The sequence below is a fragment of the Parambassis ranga genome, chromosome 3, assembly GCF_900634625.1.
Source record: "Parambassis ranga chromosome 3, fParRan2.1, whole genome shotgun sequence".
NCBI lineage: Eukaryota > Metazoa > Chordata > Actinopteri > Ambassidae > Parambassis > Parambassis ranga.
In genome coordinates, this window is record NC_041024.1 from 3,776,984 (window position 1) to 3,794,507 (window position 17,524).

Genomic DNA, 17,524 nt, shown 5'->3' on the forward strand with positions numbered 1-17,524 from the left:
CTGTTGTTGTAGTAGGAGTTGTGTGAAAACCCCTGGGCTGATCCAGTGGGTTGCTAATACAAGCAGCGAAACAAGAAGAGTAGAGAATATGAGATGAACATTTATTTTCAGTCAGTAAGTCACCACCCACTCACCTTCTTGGAAACTTCAGGGACTCTGATATTAAAACACACACACACACACAGTCAACTTTTCTCATGTACTGTAAATAAAACTTTTTTTTAACATTGTATACTAAGAGTTTTATCGGATATTGGGTCCAGTCTGCGGTGGGGCACCATGCATTATCATCACAAACAGCAGGTGCTGTTCAGCAGTTCAGTGCTTCCTACAGTACAAATCTTGCTGCCCATTGCATTAGGTTTGGCATGTTTGCACACACCTCTGCCCGCTCAATTCCAACCCAAATATTATTTATTTGACCGTAGAGTACACAGACCAAAGGTAAATAATACATCTGCTTAAGATCTCTGTGTTAGCACAAGCAAAGCAAAAACCAGGTCCAGTGCTTCTTTTGTTCTCTTCTTCTTCTTCCCAGGTGACAGTGACTACAATTGGTTACGGAGACAAAGTGCCACAAACCTGGATTGGAAAGACCATTGCATCCTGTTTCTCAGTCTTTGCCATTTCCTTCTTCGCCCTGCCTGCAGTAAGTAGAAAGATAAATTGCTGAAGCAGAGCATGTGTCAGGTGGAGCTGTCTTATTTCTGCTCACAGTGTGCTGTTCAAATCCTAAAACGTATTGTTTTACCAGCCGGGGGAACAATCTCAGAGAGGACTGAGGTCTCATCCTGTTTTATAAATATTAAGAAAACTAATACGTGCCTAATGTTTGCGATCTTTACTATTTTTAGCATCCTCTGGCAGAATTTCCTTTGGAATTTGATGCTGTGTTAGAAATAACACATATTAAATCTATGAATTTAAATTTGCCTAATGCAATATTAAAGTGATTTTAGTATCCAGGCTCCATTATCAGTTGTTTAATATTTATCACTTGATGCTATGATGTCAGTGTTTTCTTCACATTCGGATCCATCAGTTTTTGCTAATGAACAAAGTGAATAATGAGCTTGAATATTTCTGCATTAAGCAACAATCTGATGCCTCTGTTGTGTTTATTTCTCTCCTTTGCCGTCTGTAAGTGTGGGGTTAAAACTGAATTAATGAGTAATAACTCTGCTGCTGCTGCTGCTGCTGTTGTTGTTGTTCACAGGGAATCTTAGGTTCGGGATTTGCCCTGAAGGTGCAGCAGAAGCAAAGACAGAAACACTTTAACAGACAGATCCCAGCAGCTGCCTGCCTCATTCAGGTATATTTGACCAAAAAAATACTCAAACAGAACCTCAGTGCAGCCGGGAGATTGAACCGTCTCAGAGCCCTGGCCTCATTATTGAAAAGCATCCTTTCATGTAACCCTTTCTTTCTTCTCTTCTTGCATGGCAGACATGTTGCCATGAAATGTGTCCTCTCTCCAACCACTGTATCACTGTTTTCATTCCCCCTCCAGACATCGTGGAGATGTTTCGCGGTGGAGAACTTTGATTCTGCGACATTCAAGATGTTTTTGAGAAAGAGATCCAACATCCCAGCCTCTCTGTCCACCCCCAAGCCCAAGAAATCGGTTAGTAATAGTTTTGCACTGTTACTGCTTCTCATGCTCGCTCACAGTTCGTTAGCTGCACTGGGACTGAAGCAACACTCTGCAACACTACCTGCAAAATTCACGAAGGCTAAAATGTGCAGGTTGATTAAAAAAATATTTAATATTATAATATAAAAGAGCATCCGCATTCAGAAACACTGCAGCAAGGTCTATGTGTTATTTACATTTGTTTAAACAAAGCATCAAGGGCAGTAAGATTCCATTTCGGGGCAGATCGTGGGTTTCTCACAGTGCCTCCTCCAGCCTGTTCATTCTTTAGGTCTGCAAGCTTTTTATGCATCGTCAAAAGACGAATTGCTTCTCTGGTGATTACATTTAGCTTTGCAAGTTGTATGGATTATTTATTTTTATGTATTTCATTGAATTCATTTAAAAAAAAATATTTTTAATATTTTATTTTATTTTTGTCAGGGCTAAGCATGAAGGTGAGGATTTAAATACAGACAGTAACTCAGTGAAGATGATTAATCTAAGTTTATTACGCAGAAGTCAGTCCAAAAGAACAAAAGGGCCAGGCTTGGGTCAGTGGAGGTCTCACACCGGTTTAGGAAGTCCACATGGGCAAAGGTACCAAGGGGCAAGGCAAAGGAGTGTCTAATCCAACAAAACAAGGTCATACACAAGAAACACACAAGACGATCTGGCAGGGAGTGAGGGGAGACACACACACTAAAAACACGAGGGAAGGGAAGACAATCGGACACAGGTGACACACATTTGGGCGGAGCAGGTTATCAGCAGGAGGAGGGAGCACGCGAGGGGAGCAAGGCAAGGCACCTGAAACAGGAGGGAGATTAATAACTACAAAATAAAACAGGAAACAGATAAACGTTCAAAATAAAACCAGACCAAATGGAAGAGACCTGATCATTTTATTTATTTGTCAAACTTGTGGTTGCTTAAAAAATCCCCGGCACTCAGCTTCTTGCCCGTTACCATGGAGACAGAGAGCGGTTGTGAGGATAGCAGCGCTCTCATTTTTAGTTGGAGCCTCTGCCTGATTGTTTACAGCCTGATTAGCTTAATGTGTCAGCATCGTGAGCATGAACCACGGGTTTACATCTTTATTTGAATCCTTGTGTTATTGTTTCGTGCCTGTGTTGAGTTTTTTCACATTTGATCTGAGCGACTCGTTATGGCTGTGATGGCTGTGTGATCTGTGTGGATGCGGGTTAGTTACAAATGTACGAGGAGTTGTTTACAAGTGACGTTGATTCTTTAGTTTCTTATTTTAAGTTTATTGAAATTGCGACTGTATAAATAATACTTTCTTTATATGAAAGGATGAAAGTAAATTGACATTACATTTCCTAATATGAGAAGTTCATAAATGAGTTATTGTCGAATTCGTTATTGTTGAAAACACAGCAGTAATCGGTTATATTTGTTGTTTCAGTTTCACACTTTCTGGTGATCAATAAACCTGTTAGAGTCTTGGCACAGGGAAGAGTTGAACTGGCTGTCAGAGAATAGCAGAGATATACAGAGGACGGCACATACTGTAACAATATTTCTTGTGCTTGTGTAACCTTGAGTGTGTTTTAATTTCCACTAAAATTGAAAGGCCGTGTGAATGACATCCCCTTTATATTATACATATATATACATATGTATAACAGACAAACAGCTTCTTAATATTATTGCACAGTATTTCTGAAGGCTTATAAGCTGATGTGTATACAATACGTCTGCATTTCCACATGTTTTCATAAAGCCAGCTTAGCGTGGAGATGATGAAATATTTTCAACAAAAGGAAAACAAGATGTCAAACAAACACAAGCGCTTTGTTGAACTGAGATGTTTGCTTTTTTTCCCGGGCAGGTGAAGATAAGGAGGAAGTTAAAGAGTGACAAGGACAATGGTCCAACATCTCCCACAATTCCTAGCATCACATACGACTCTGTGTTTGACAGCGGGAGGGAGCTGAGCTCGGATGTTTACAGCACTGTGGGCACAGGTACGCAGCGCAGCACACTTTACTGTACTCCGATGCTACTTCGGTTAGCATGAAAAGAATCCACTTATTCTGTTATTCAGATTAATTAAAACTAATCAATATTTTTTAACTGGCTGTCAGTCAAGATGCTCTTACGTGCCGGATCAGTGCTGGCCTGGCTGCAGCCCAAACAGCCACTTATAACAGAGCCAACACAAGCTGTTTGATTGGAGCTTCAGATGATGGGCTGTATAGCCACAGGAGGTGCGGAGGAAAAAGTCCAAACATTAAAGTTAGATGAATATTGCAGCAGTAAAATGTGAGGTTGCATTGAAGACTGTGAACTCCCGCAGTGTTCTGCTGAACTTAACAAAACTCCACGCAACACGCAGCACTCCTCAATCAATACTGGAGAACTGAGAGTGAAATAAAGAAGCGATTCGAATCGATGCTACTCCTTCCAGTGTCACTCAAAGTAACCTCTGCACTGTGCAGAGGAATGAACAATCATTTGGGTAATTCTGTGTATTTTTACATGCACTGCCAAGAGCAGCTCACTGTTTTTATATTTCATATTTAATAATGATGTATTACCTTGAAATTCTGTCTTATTTATTTATAAATGTCGGAATGTCTGCAGGAGAACAGGAGAGTTTGTGGAAAATCATTAACTTCAGCTTTTTTTGTGTTGACAAACGCACGTTAGCATCCAAATCCTAATGAAATGTTTGTTACTGAATAGACCTCTGTCCAACTTTACTGCAGAAATAAACATGTTTACCGCATAAAACTCATATAATCATGCTCTGTATAGATAATTTCAGTACTGAGGTACACTACTGTTCAAAAGTAGTTGCTAATGTCTTTATTTTTTCTAAAAAAAAAAAAAATTTCAATGAAGATAACATTAAAGGTAGGGTAGGAGATTTTGAAAACTCAGTGAGAGTCAGCCAGATTTCGAAAGTAAACACACGCCCCTTTCTCTCGGAGCTCACCCCGAAGCCACGTCTCCAAATCACATGGACGCACATTACCTGAAGACGAGCTGCGGTCTGTGACTTCGGCCATCATGCACGAACCTCTGTGGTGCACGCAGAGCAGGAAGAGAGTGACAACCAGCCAATCCTCCGCGCAGGGTCCACCCGGAGGATTGGCTGGATGTTTTTAGCATTTATAGCTTCTACAGATGATTCATATTCTTCGTTTTAATGCAAAACTGCCCAACTAATTGGTTGCTATCGGACTGTAAAGAGAATTTACACTAATTTAACAAATCATGCATCAGAATGAAATCTCCTACCCTACCTTTAAACCCAAACTGGAGAACTTTTGCTAAAGTAAAAATTGTTGACACAGTCTCATCGTTTTTTTTTCTTCTCTGTGTTATTGCAGCTGTTATTCTCATATTTACCATGTTGTACTCTTTGTAAAGGAGGACAAAGTGAGCCTTCATTATGATTATCAATGCTGCATGGGGGACATTAATGGACTCCCTGTTGATAGTAGATGAACAGAATGAGACACTATTTTCAAAGGGGGTACTTTTAGCAGGTCCATAATATGTTAACATCTAATTGGCTGGAGCTCTTTGTAGAGCCTCGTTATGTAAACCTTAAGTAGACTGCGGCTCTGCCACCAACATGTAACCGTGCAAATGGATTTTTGTTTTGCACTCTGCTCCCGACACAATGGCAGAATCTTAATTTGTCCTGTTGTTGTTCAGACGTGCACTCGTGTCTGTTCACTTCATGTTCACTTCAGTCTGAAGTGATGCTACATGTCGTGCTGCACATCTAACATCCATTCATAACTGTGAATCATTCTACTCTCACTGGTGTTGTGCGTGTTTGTATTGACTGGACGCACAATTCGATGATGCTCAGCTACACACGGAGAGAAACGTGTCTTTCAGTGTCGGCCATCATTGAATCAAGGTATCAATGTGCCAGTGGTTTGATTAAAATATGGGCAAAAGTATGCGTATACTATGTGTGTGCTGGCCTCCATGCTTCATGTGCCCTGTTCAGAAGTCTTTGTAGAGTCTGGTGAAGGGTGACATACAAGTTCATACACACCAGGCGGGGAAGATGATGTCTTTGAGCTTTTATGTTGAAACATCTGCTATTATCACTATCATGTGAATACTTGATGCTGTAAAACGGCAACAGTTCATCACTAAACATGAACTTTTCCGATCATTTTCCTTGTGTGCTTTATTGATAATTTAGTAATGTAGTAGACCTAAATACACTGAAGTATACTAAAGTTAAGGTGTCCATTTACTTTTGGTTATGTTATTATTGGAGCTATGGACCATTTAATGTCATTGACTGTGATTTAGGTGAATTTATAAGACATTTTGGTAACACTTTATTTGAATGGGTGTGCATAAGGCTGACATGACGCTGCCATAATCATGACATGACACCTGTCATGAACATCAATGAATGCTTATGACAGTTGTCATAAGGTGTCAATCGGTAAATTATGTCACTTTTGATGCAAAGTTGACATTGTTTCAGATGTCTTTGTTATGACAACTTGACATTAACCAAGACAACATAACCTGTCATAAATATGACATAGCAGACCTAATTGTCAAACTGTAAGAAAGTATTGTTTTATATCTTTAACATGACATTAAGCTATCATATATGGTTGGTTTTGATATTGGCTGTCATGACACCATTATAATTGTGTCATGAATCTTGTCCTTTTCATTAAGCTGTCATAAAGTGTAATTACAAGGTCAAATCAGTTTATAACAGTGTCATGACTGTTTTCTGTGAATTCAAGTAAAGTGGAACAATTTTGCATTTTCATTAAGATGTCATAAAGTGTAATTACAAGGTCAAATCAGTTTATAACAGTGTCATGACTGTTTTCTGTGAATTCAAGTAAAGTGGAACAATTTTGCACTTTTCACTAAGATGTCTACGAAGTGCACTACACTATCAAATAACCGAAATGCCTTAACAAAAACAATACACAAGTCAAGAGATAGTTTTCCTTGCTGTATTTGAACACAAACATTTGAACAAAAGGAACTGTTAAGTTATTTGTCCACAAGCAGAGGGTTCCAGAGCAGATAATTTTATTTAAAGCAACATATATCTGAGAGTTCATGCAACACAAGCAAGAATTTAGTCAGAAGAGAAATTGTATAATTGCAATATAGGTGCCCTAAGGAAAAGTTTGTGTCAACAGGACAGACAGGACAGATGCCAGCAGACAGTGCACAGAGTCAGATTTGATGTTCACTTGATTTGTTTTTTTACATCATGGAAAAGTCTGCCCAAGACACCATTGTAATGGCGTACACCTAACCAGTGGTGCCACTCTATCATCTTGAGATGAAGCTTCAGTGACTCAGGAGTACGATTACCTCTCTGGCGCCATACTTCCAGCTTGTAGTTTTGCCATGCACGCTCAATATGTTGAGTATGAGCACCAGTCTCCTGGTTAACAAAGTTTTTTTTATGGCAGACAGAATACTGACCATATCCATACTTTGCAAGTTGCCCCTTGTAGGCACGCCACTCATCAGTGAGGATGGACGTTCTGGGTCTGATATGGCGTCTAATTTTGCCTATAAGGGTTTGCCTTGTGCGATCCCGGACAAGTCTCAGAATGGTTCTTCTAGAATTCCCATCAACCTCCAGCATCCCAAAGACCCACTGCCGCTCACGGTGCCAAGTGTTGCCGCATCGACCACGATGGTACTGAAAGTAAAAAAGAAATGACAAATATTTTAATAAGGTTTGGGCTGTATCACATTTTTTAATTGTGTCCTTGCCACAGGCACTATAGCAAGGCAAGAGGGTGTGCTGCACAATCCACATGTAAAGCTTATTCAATCAACTGTCTGATTCCTCATGTCATTCAAATCATAGACACTTATGTCAATGTTAACCATCTTTATTGCACCACTGCCCCTTGCCATAAAAATCTTGATCTAAACATAGAACAGATATTCAGCTGACCTTTTGCTTGTGGGCAAATTTGCTCTCGTCGATAACAACAACACGATGACGACCACCAATCCTCATTCCTCTTTTCCTCAGTCGCTTGAGGGCAGCGATGCAAACCTTCAAATGTAGAATTAAAACATCATCAAGTTGAGTGGTAACAAAGCCTTAGTATGGAATTTGACAAATATTTATGCACACGTTTAGAAAAAAAGTTTGTGCTTTGCAATGTACAGTATATGCATTGCATGTGTCACTGAGTGTGTGTATTGTGTAGCAATGTTAAATCCAACAATCTATGGTGATTTATAAAGCATATATTTAACTTAATTAATTATAGTACTTATAATTAGAGACCAGTATGTGATGTGACAACCTTTCTGAGTACTTTTGCCATTCTTGTTAATGTCCTGGAGCTTGCAGCTATCCCCTCAGTGATCATGTCAAGTTGCTTCAACCGCAAACCTTGTGCAAACCTGAAGAAAGGAAAAAATAATTAAGAAACCCAAATGGCATATTATCTTGTCATTGAATTGTGCTGACATGAAACTAAAATTAAACTGTACTATGTAACACAAGACTACATATCTCTGCACAGTATATTGCACATATACATTTGCATATATACACTACCGTTCAAAAGTTTGGGGTCACCAGGCCAGTTCTACAGCTTCTCTGATCAGCATAACAGTTCTGCTGTGCTAACATAATTTCACAGGAGTTTTCTAATCATCAATTAGCCTTTTTAACACGATTAGCTAACACAATGTACCATTAGAATACAGGAGTGATGGTTGCTGGAAAAGTGCCTCTGTATACCTTTGTATATATTCCATTAAAACTAGAATAGTCATTTACCACATTAACAATGTCTAGACTGTATGTCTGATTACTTTAATGTTATCTATGTTTTTTTTTATAAAAATAAAGACATTTCCAACTGACCCCAAACTTTTGAACGGTAGTGTAAATTTGTGTTGTCAAGCCTGACAAGTACATTCACTCATCCACTGTATCCTCAATAAACTAGAATTTTCACTTTTTTGACAATGTCACCAAAAATCTATTTAATTTATGTAAGAGCTGTTGTATTGGACTGCATTAGATTGCACAAGTGTGCCTAATGTAGTGGCTGGTGAGTGTAGGTGTTATTTTATAGTTAGATATAGTTATTTTATAGGACATAAATAGCTCCAGTGCTAAGAATTAGACACGCTGAGTTACAAGTAAGGAATCCTACATCAAATATATCTATAAATCACACTGCTAAATATATTACTAACATTTTATTTCTTTAATATTTTAATACTGTACCTGTGCATGAACTCCAGCCATTTTATCAAAGTAATGTGAGACTTGTTGAATATTGAGCCATTGCGTACAGACCGTGGGGAACTTTTATGATGCTTACAGACCCTAAGAAAAGGAAGGCAAAATGCTGAGAAGTAGGCTACCCCATATAAAATATCAAACAGCATGTTATACATGTTATAACTAGAATATACTATAGAGGTTTCCAAGTTTTATAATGTTACAGTAAGATAATGCCCAAACGTTTTCTACTTCCTGCTATGTTGTCCACCTTGATGGCTAATAACTTCTCTTACCAAACTATAATAGCTAAATTAGCAAGTAAGAGTTAGCTTCTGCTTACCACCACAGCCCATCCTTGACGTGACATGTCACCAGGTGCATGCAACGATTGCATTTAGCGCACTTCATCGTTCTCCTCAGGATACCATGTTTCTGCATCCATCTAACTATTCTTCTTCTGTTCTTCTTTGTATCTGAAAGCCTAATATTTTTTAGAAGTCCTTCCATTAGTGCCATTGCATTGACAACTGGTCCGGTCGCGTGTCGCGTGTGTCGCGGTGTTGCAGTCGCGCCTCTTTTCAGTGGAAGCAACATCAGGGAGTACGTCACTTCTTCCTCATTGCTGGAATGCGCGCGTAAGCGGTAGCGTCACCATCACCTGACCGTCCAGAGACAGTTATCGATCAACACAGACAGGAGTGCAACTGTGCAACGTAAATAAGGAAACAACACCAAGGAAACAAAGTACCCTCAAACTTTGCCATCTGAGGTAAGCTAAGCTAAAGGGAAACATGTAATTTGGATTTTATTTGGGGAGACTTAATAACATTTATGTCAGTCTTTGCTGTTTTAGGTAAAGTCAAGGCAGCCGGTTATAACATGAGTAGTATTCCCTCCAATTTTCATCTTGCTAATTCTAAACAACTGCAATATTGCATTTGCCAAAGTTGCCTTAAATAATGTAATGTTAGCTGTCTTTACATGGTGCTTGTGTTCTTTGTTTCACACAACTGTTGCTAGATGGATACTCGTCTCAGCAAAAGGGCACATGGGGTGATGAAGGCTGAGGAAGCTAAGGAAGTAGAGGAGGAGATGAACAAGGAACAGACAGAAGATGAGACAGAGGTCCCTATTCGAAGATATAAGAAAAAGAAGCCAGTCAAATATTCCCCGAAAAAACCGAGTGAGTCTTGTTATTCTTTTAATATATATATTTTTTTACTACATTCACCTACAAGTCTTGAAATGAAGTTTTGGCTGTAACTTTTAAGTCTGTCACTTGTACTAGCTACGTCTGCAGCAGATTTCTAATCTGTGTTCACTTTACTTATTTATATTCAATTGGTCATTTATGGTCATTTATGGTCATTTTTCACATTATATGTCTTATTTTGTACATACACTAGGCTACATGTATAAAAGTATTTAGAGTATTGTGTTTTTCCACATTCACTGACTAAAGTAATAAATATTTAATAGAATGATCGCTGCCCCTGTTGCAGTGTCTCCAACAGGGGCATTGGAGTTGGCCAAACTGAAACAACAAAATAAGATGGATCGGCAGAAGATTGAACACCTTGAGGACCGCATTAAGTACCTGGAGGAGGCCAACAGGGATCTAAAAAATGACAAGGACTTCTTACTTTCCCAAATTAAGGGAGCCACCAACACACCTGCATCTACTGGGAAAGGTACAAATGCCCTACAATTAATATTATTTATGCAGTACTGTACTTGTACTTGCAGTACTTGTGGAGGAGAAATTTAAATAGGCTGGGTTTTCAGTAGCAGAGTGTAAGCGTATAATAAACAATTAATGATAATAATTTCATCGTTGTAACACCTGGAATGTCCAGTTGATTGGAAATACTATTTTCACAAGCCCTTTCAGTACTAAGAGTGCGTTGAACTGCACTGAAAAAAGTATATTCTTATATTTTTGAGCTTTGTTTTCTTATACACTTTGTTTTCTTATACTTGTCCATCTCCCCCCACCCCCCTCCTCACAGGCTCTGGAAAGACTGCTCTGGAACCTGCTTCATCTTCAACTTCGACATCCCCCTGTCCTTCCTCAGACTCCAGCTTCTCATCATCCTCAGAAGAAGAGGAAAAGAAGAAAAAGAAAAAGAAGAAGACCAATAAGTCCAAAAAACACCCTGATTCTCATAGCCGTTCAAGGAGTAAGTTCAGGCATTGATCATCTTTTTAATCAAATGCTTTTCAACTGTAAAGTTGACGATTACTTAACTGCCCTCATATTTGTTATAATAGCAATTACTCAGCAATTACAGAGAGATGTACAGCTTTTTAATTCTCCGCAGGTTATTATGTGCTCTAATCTGGTTTTGTTAGATATTTAACCTCTGAAACGAATAAGAAAAAATCTACTTACTGTACCATTAGGTTCACAGTGCAAGGTGGTTATGTTTTGTACAGCTTCAGAGGCAGGTAAGCGAGGACATTACTTGTTGGGCATCCTTCTTCCATGCTGGTCATGGCAAATATTGCTAGCTACAGAGGCAGGTACGAAAGGAGCTAAATCTAATAGAACAAGCCTAGAAGGAGGATGCACGTTAAACCAGCAGTAGGATAAGTGGGATTATTTCTCATTTGATAGTATTACAGTACCTTTAGGGTGCCCAATCAGCAATGCCAATGCATGTCTGAATTAAGATGCCTTTTTTGTTTGTTTTTGTGACCAGTGACCACAACGGATGGAGTTATCCGCCGCTACAAGAATGTCCTGTCCATATTCAATAAGCATGGATCCATGAAAAAGGCCTTCGCCAAAATTAACGTCGACCGCAACACAATTGCGAGAACAGCTGTGATTGCTGAACTAGCAATCACATTTCCAGACACCTTCAAGGACCTGCTTCCACGAGATGAAGCTAATGAGAAGATGTCTGCATTTGCAGAGCGTTGCAGGGGAGCTATAACACAGGAGATGGCTGAAATTATCACAGCAAAGAAAAAAAGTGGAAAACTCCTCCCAATAGTGTATAAATACACTTAAGAGTGTTCATTTATGTTGATGTTAAATGACACTGTTTATGTAACAACAGTTCCTTTTGTTCAAATGTTTGTGTTCAAATACAGCAAGGAAAACTATCTCTTGACTTGTGTATTGTTTTTGTTAAGGCATTTCGGTTATTTGATAGTGTAGTGCACTTCGTAGACATCTTAGTGAAAAGTGCAAAATTGTTCCACTTTACTTGAATTCACAGAAAACAGTCATGACACTGTTATAAACTGATTTGACCTTGTAATTACACTTTATGACATCTTAATGAAAAGGACAAGATTCATGACACAATTATAATGGTGTCATGACAGCCAATATCAAAACCAACCATATATGATAGCTTAATGTCATGTTAAAGATATAAAACAATACTTTCTTACAGTTTGACAATTAGGTCTGCTATGTCATATTTATGACAGGTTATGTTGTCTTGGTTAATGTCAAGTTGTCATAACAAAGACATCTGAAACAATGTCAACTTTGCATCAAAAGTGACATAATTTACCGATTGACACCTTATGACAACTGTCATAAGCATTCATTGATGTTCATGACAGGTGTCATGTCATGATTATGGCAGCGTCATGTCAGCCTTATGCACACCCATTCAAATAAAGTGTTACCGACATTTTCATATTATCATTATGACACATTTTCACACACGTTTCAGGATGAAATGCTGGAAGCAGGGTCAAAGGTCAAAGTTACTGTGACAGCATCATTTTTTTTTTGTTTATTCCCTCAAAATCTCAGCTACATATTTATGAGTCTGGATGTGTGTGAGTGTAAAACACAATGTGACAGGCTGGTGAAGATCCCTGATTCTTGTTTTAATGCAGCTCAGCTCCTGCCATCCATCTTAACTGCCTGTTTTCTTCTGCTTGTGTCTCTTCTTCCTCTCTCTCTCTCTGCACTCTTGGTTTAGCTGGATTCGACACTCTGGGAGGATGTGGTGAGCTGCTGTTAGTGTCCACGTCCTGCTGCCTGCACACACACATCCTCCTCTGTCCTCTGTTGTTACAGCATGTTCTTTTAACGTGATGATGTGCTGTGCTGTTTCCTTCATTACATGACTAATGTAAAAATAAATGGCACCTAAGCGCTGTTATAACTCGTTCATAATTTATTGTGTTTCCTGTCATGTTTGCTTCAGATCGGCAGCAGTCTTGGACATCTTTGTCATCCCTCCAGTTCAGCTCACCTCCTCCAGGTACCACCACTACACTGAAGAGTATATTGATTACCGTAATGTCCCTGATATAGGACAACTTGATTCTAAGACGCCCCCCAACTTCTTCAACTTGTACCTTATTAAAAAAGTATTGCTATTTTTGTGTTGAAAGTATGATAAATACTAGTAAAAGGTACCAAGGTAGTGGGTTTGGTCCTGGGCGTTGCACCTCACATTTGTCCTCACCTGTTGTTGCAGGTGTATCATTGTTAGACCCCGTTTACACATAGCCGGGTATTTTAAAAAACAAATATTTTCTTCCCTCTATTTTCAAAATACCGTCGTGCACACATCATCGTTTTCAAAAAAAAGTTTCCGTTTACATTAACCAGCATAAATACGCTCTTAAGAGCCATCATTACTATGCCAGGCCTGTGGGTGGCAGTGTAGGAAGAAGGAGAAAGCCGTGCAAGCCAATCAGAATCCTCATGGACGCAGTCTGGCTCTTTGTGTCAGAAGCTGTTCCAAAATTGCTGAACCTGGAGACCTAACATGTCTCTGCTCCTCCACACAGTAAGAGGAGCAGTATTTGCATGTAAAAAGTGCTGACGCCAACAGAAATACAAATGCAAGTTTTTATAAAGATTCGTTTTCAGAGGCAAAAACTCCCTTTATGTGTAAATGAAAGGCACAAACGAAGGGAAAAGTCTTCGTTTTTACAGATACCCGTGTATGTGTAAACTGGGTCTGAAAGTCTCTGACCCCAACATCTTGGTGTAGGGGTATATATCTAGGTGGTTAAAGCAACTTTTAAAAACTATCAATCTTCTTGTTATGGCATGAATGATGCTGTGTTATCTTTGTCTTAACAGCACCGATAAGAACCATTCCATCAAAAGTCCCTTTAAAGAATTGATTCACACCTTCTTAATAATATCACACGTCGGATTTGTGACCCGTGGTATCACACTTCTGTGACTGCTGTGGTTTCAAACCCTGCGTTTGCAGTGTTGGATGAATTGGCTGGTTTCTTATGCAGACCTCCAAAACAACTCTCTGCAAGCTTTGTTGTGAACATGGTATTTATTTCGAATTTCTATTTCACACAGAACTGACACCCACACCAATTATTGTGGCCTGTAACTGTATGTTATCTTTCTTTTATCAAAAAGAAATGACTGTTCTCCATACACAGGAAAAAATGCCAGTGGTGCCTCTTTGGGTGTACGATACGGCAGCTCAGGAGCAAATAAAATCTTTTCTTTCTCATGGCAACAGCACACTGAGAAACTCAGCCTGTTGGCCATCTGTGGTGCACATTTGTCCAAATGAAGCTCCTCCATGTTTTTGGCCAGATGACAGGTTGTTGTAAACTCAAATCTTATTTTTTTTCCATCTGAGCTCTGGAATATTCCAAACCAGAGCTCAATATAGTACAGACAGGGTCACAGGTCACATGAGGCTGTAATGTTCCCACATTGGCTCTCAGACTCTCAGAAGCTTCTTTAACATGCTGTTGTAAATGATTTTTTTTTACTTTTAGCCTTCCAACTTGTGCAATTTTAAGAAATGAATGAAGGAGAAATTGCCAAAAAGGAAGTCAGCAGTTAGTCGGTAAATGGATTGTAAGGTGTGTGTCTCTGCAGTGAAAAGGAACCCTGGTCTCTTGGAGGTCCACTCCCCAGACCCCTTCAACAGGAACTGCAGCTTCGCGGACGACCTGGAGCTGGAGTCAGAGAGGGAGAGCGAACTGGCTCCAGCCTCCTCTGTGTCACAGTGAGTTTACTTGCCACTGCACCATGACTATGAATGTGTTTTAATGAGCATGCAAAGGGAAGGTTTGCATGTATTTTTTCGATATTTGTAATTAACCTTTATAATATGCCAAACCCCCAGAGGGCTCATATCTCCACTGTGTAATGATTCTCTATTAGGGAAATCACTTGTGCTTGCTGAGGCACTCGCGCAGTCAGAGACTGGGACTGATATGAGGAAATGAGTGCTAAGTAAGAGCAGTATGAACGTACGTGCGCAGTAAGTGAAACAAATGGAGCGACAGTTTTGAGCCGGGGGACTTACTTTGTAAATGGTGGGGTAATGATGCAGGGTGGGAATTGCATGTGGCAGCATTGTTGGCAAAGATCACTCCATGCTCTGCTGACTCCAAAATACCCAACCAGCCGTTCTCATCAAATGCAGTGCTAAATTAAATCAGATGTACTGCTGTCCATGACCATGTTGATGTTTCTACGTTCAATTTTTATATTCAATTCCAAATGGTGCCTAAAAAAATTCTGCAGCATAGATCCATGTTATGGAGTTCACACAAGTCACATTTCCACCGCCGCCTTTTGGTTTTTGATATTGCAGTGCAGTATGTTTTGGTAAATTGTAGATAATTAAGAGAAAACTGCTGTGACAAACACACAAAATGACACCTTGAGTAACACAACAGATAAAATCTGTAAAGGGAAACAGCGTATTCTGAGACAGAAGCAGATGGGTGGTAAAAGTTCGAGGCATTTTTCATTTCTGTTTTTGTACTTTTACAATTGATTATTTATCTTCAGGAGTGAAGCATTAGCATACGAAACAGCAAACGATAGCTGTCACATTAATTCCCAAGAGAAAAGGGGGCCAAGGTAAAAACGTCTTACCCTGATGGTAAAAGAGTTTTTAATTGAATGTATTAAAATGAAAGGGAATAACTATTCATTGATTACTGAAAGTCAAAGCTGACTTAATTTGAATCAACATTAATCATGAATGAAGCTTTCTTGGCAGAAACATTATGTAAATGTTATGGCTGTTCAAAAGTCAAACCCTGTGGTCGGAACAGGACTTATCATGGTAACCAAGCTAAACCTGGTTACAAACATAGACTGTTAGACCCGTTCACACTTAAGAAAGTCAATCCAGCCTCAGGATTGATAGGCTAGATAGCCTTCAAGCTGGATACGTTCAGACCTATTTTCAAATCTCGTGTGCGCGCGCAATCTGGCTTAACCCAGCTTGTTTGTTGTCCTCCAAACCACTAGGTGGCGCCTCATAATATACTGTCTGTGAGTCTGTTCAGGCCGCGGTAGGACCATGTGTACGCATGCGTTGTGCGTTTTTTTTTTTTTGTCCTGGGGCAAAGTCGTAGTTTGACGGTTGTTTACATACAGCTTTTGTACATGACCCGGACACTAGCCCCTTGAACCGGAAGTATCACGTCACGGGATTCGCTAGCCAGCATTTGCGTTCAGACCTGAGCCACATTTGAGCGAGAGGTAGATCGAGATCTATCCGAATATATCTGGATATGGCCCGAATCCTGCTCTAGCCAGATTGATTTCCTCAGTGTGAACGGGGGCTAAATAAACATTGACAACGTGACGGCTCCCTGAAAGTGAGGCATAAAGATCCTTTGTCCTGTGTTACTAGTGTCCCTGTGTCTCCAGTGTTTTCCTTCGTTTCTGGTCAGTGTGCATTGATGTTCTTTGGGTCTTTTGGTTTCAATTGTTTTAGTGTTTGCTTTTGGATTTCGTAAAGGGTTTTTGTCAGCTTTATTTATTAAAGTTTTTGTTTACTTTATCTGTCTGCGTTTGGGTCCTCCTTAAATTGGACTTAACCTAACACCTGCTTTCTTCTTGAAAATTAAATAAGAAGATCAATACCACTGTTATATCTGATGTTTTATTAAACGCTGAGCGTAGGGAGTACAGGAAACAGCCCATTTAAAACTGCAAGTTATTTTATTTTATATAAAGAGAACAGATGGATATTGTTAACATTTAGCAAGATGATTCTCCTCATCTAAGAGACGTCTTCAATTCTGTTCACACTTGTGGTGTGTTGTTGTGTTTGCATGGTTTGTTTGTACAAATGAGAATGCTGCAAGCCTGGGTGCATGCCAGATAAATACCAAAACTCACACTGCTTCCAAACTGTGCCCCACACAGGCCAAATATATCAAAACAAACCAAAACAAACCAAAACAAACGTGATGTCATGTCACAAATGGGACCCTAAAAATCACAGGTTTAGACTAGTGAGCAAAACACAGAGGTGTTGCAGTGTAAAGCACAAAACCATTAAAGCATCAGTGTTTGATAAATCCTAATGCATCACGCCCTGCATACAGTATGTTTTGGATCATTTAGTCTATTTATTAAACAGCCATGAGAGCTGGATGTGACCTTAGGTTTTGGACGGCAGCATCCAAACTTTGTGTGAATAGAAGAGACTAAACCCACACACTCTTTAATGTACCATGACCTGGATGTCTGAGTGTCTTCACAGACAATATAGCCAAGTTAATTGGTAACCTTTAGATGTGCTGCTATGTGGATTTTTAAGCTTTGAATAGAGCCAGGCAAGCTTTTTAATTCTTCTGTGCTGTGCTAAGCAAATTGTCTCCTCTAGCTGCAGTCTCACATTAGAGCGACTCTCTGATCTCTG

The 17,524-nt window shown here is 39.5% G+C and overlaps 3 protein-coding genes across 5 annotated transcripts in view; 2 read left to right on the forward strand and 1 right to left on the reverse strand.

Moving 5' to 3' along the window:
* The window catches only part of kcnq1.1 (potassium voltage-gated channel, KQT-like subfamily, member 1.1), a 47,846-nt gene that overhangs the window by 23,512 nt on the left and 6,810 nt on the right, over positions 1–17,524 (forward strand). For both annotated transcript variants that reach the window (XM_028402525.1, XM_028402524.1), the window contains 6 exons: positions 539–649; positions 1,217–1,312; positions 1,511–1,624; positions 3,489–3,624; positions 13,064–13,120; positions 14,728–14,857. In XM_028402525.1, coding sequence (XP_028258326.1) covers positions 539–649; positions 1,217–1,312; positions 1,511–1,624; positions 3,489–3,624; positions 13,064–13,120; positions 14,728–14,857 — 644 coding nt within the window. The remainder of the gene's footprint in view (positions 1–538; positions 650–1,216; positions 1,313–1,510; positions 1,625–3,488; positions 3,625–13,063; positions 13,121–14,727; positions 14,858–17,524) is intronic.
* On the reverse strand, positions 6,790–9,448 carry LOC114433808 (uncharacterized). Of its 2 annotated transcripts, XM_028402526.1 has the most exons (5): positions 9,226–9,448; positions 8,886–8,987; positions 7,948–8,047; positions 7,587–7,691; positions 6,790–7,325 (listed from the first exon to the last, which is right to left on the reverse strand). In XM_028402526.1, the coding sequence occupies exons 1-5, from the start codon at positions 9,399–9,401 to the stop codon at positions 6,861–6,863; spliced, it is 948 nt and encodes a 315-aa protein (XP_028258327.1). In that variant the 5' UTR covers positions 9,402–9,448; the 3' UTR covers positions 6,790–6,860. The 2 variants fall into 2 exon arrangements, with proteins under 2 accessions (XP_028258327.1, XP_028258328.1); XM_028402527.1 differs by lacking the exon at positions 8,886–8,987.
* Positions 9,561–11,996, forward strand: LOC114433809 (coiled-coil domain-containing protein 106-like). Its single transcript, XM_028402528.1, has 5 exons — positions 9,561–9,654; positions 9,906–10,068; positions 10,388–10,576; positions 10,895–11,065; positions 11,588–11,996. The coding sequence occupies exons 2-5, from the start codon at positions 9,906–9,908 to the stop codon at positions 11,899–11,901; spliced, it is 837 nt and encodes a 278-aa protein (XP_028258329.1). The 5' UTR covers positions 9,561–9,654; the 3' UTR covers positions 11,902–11,996.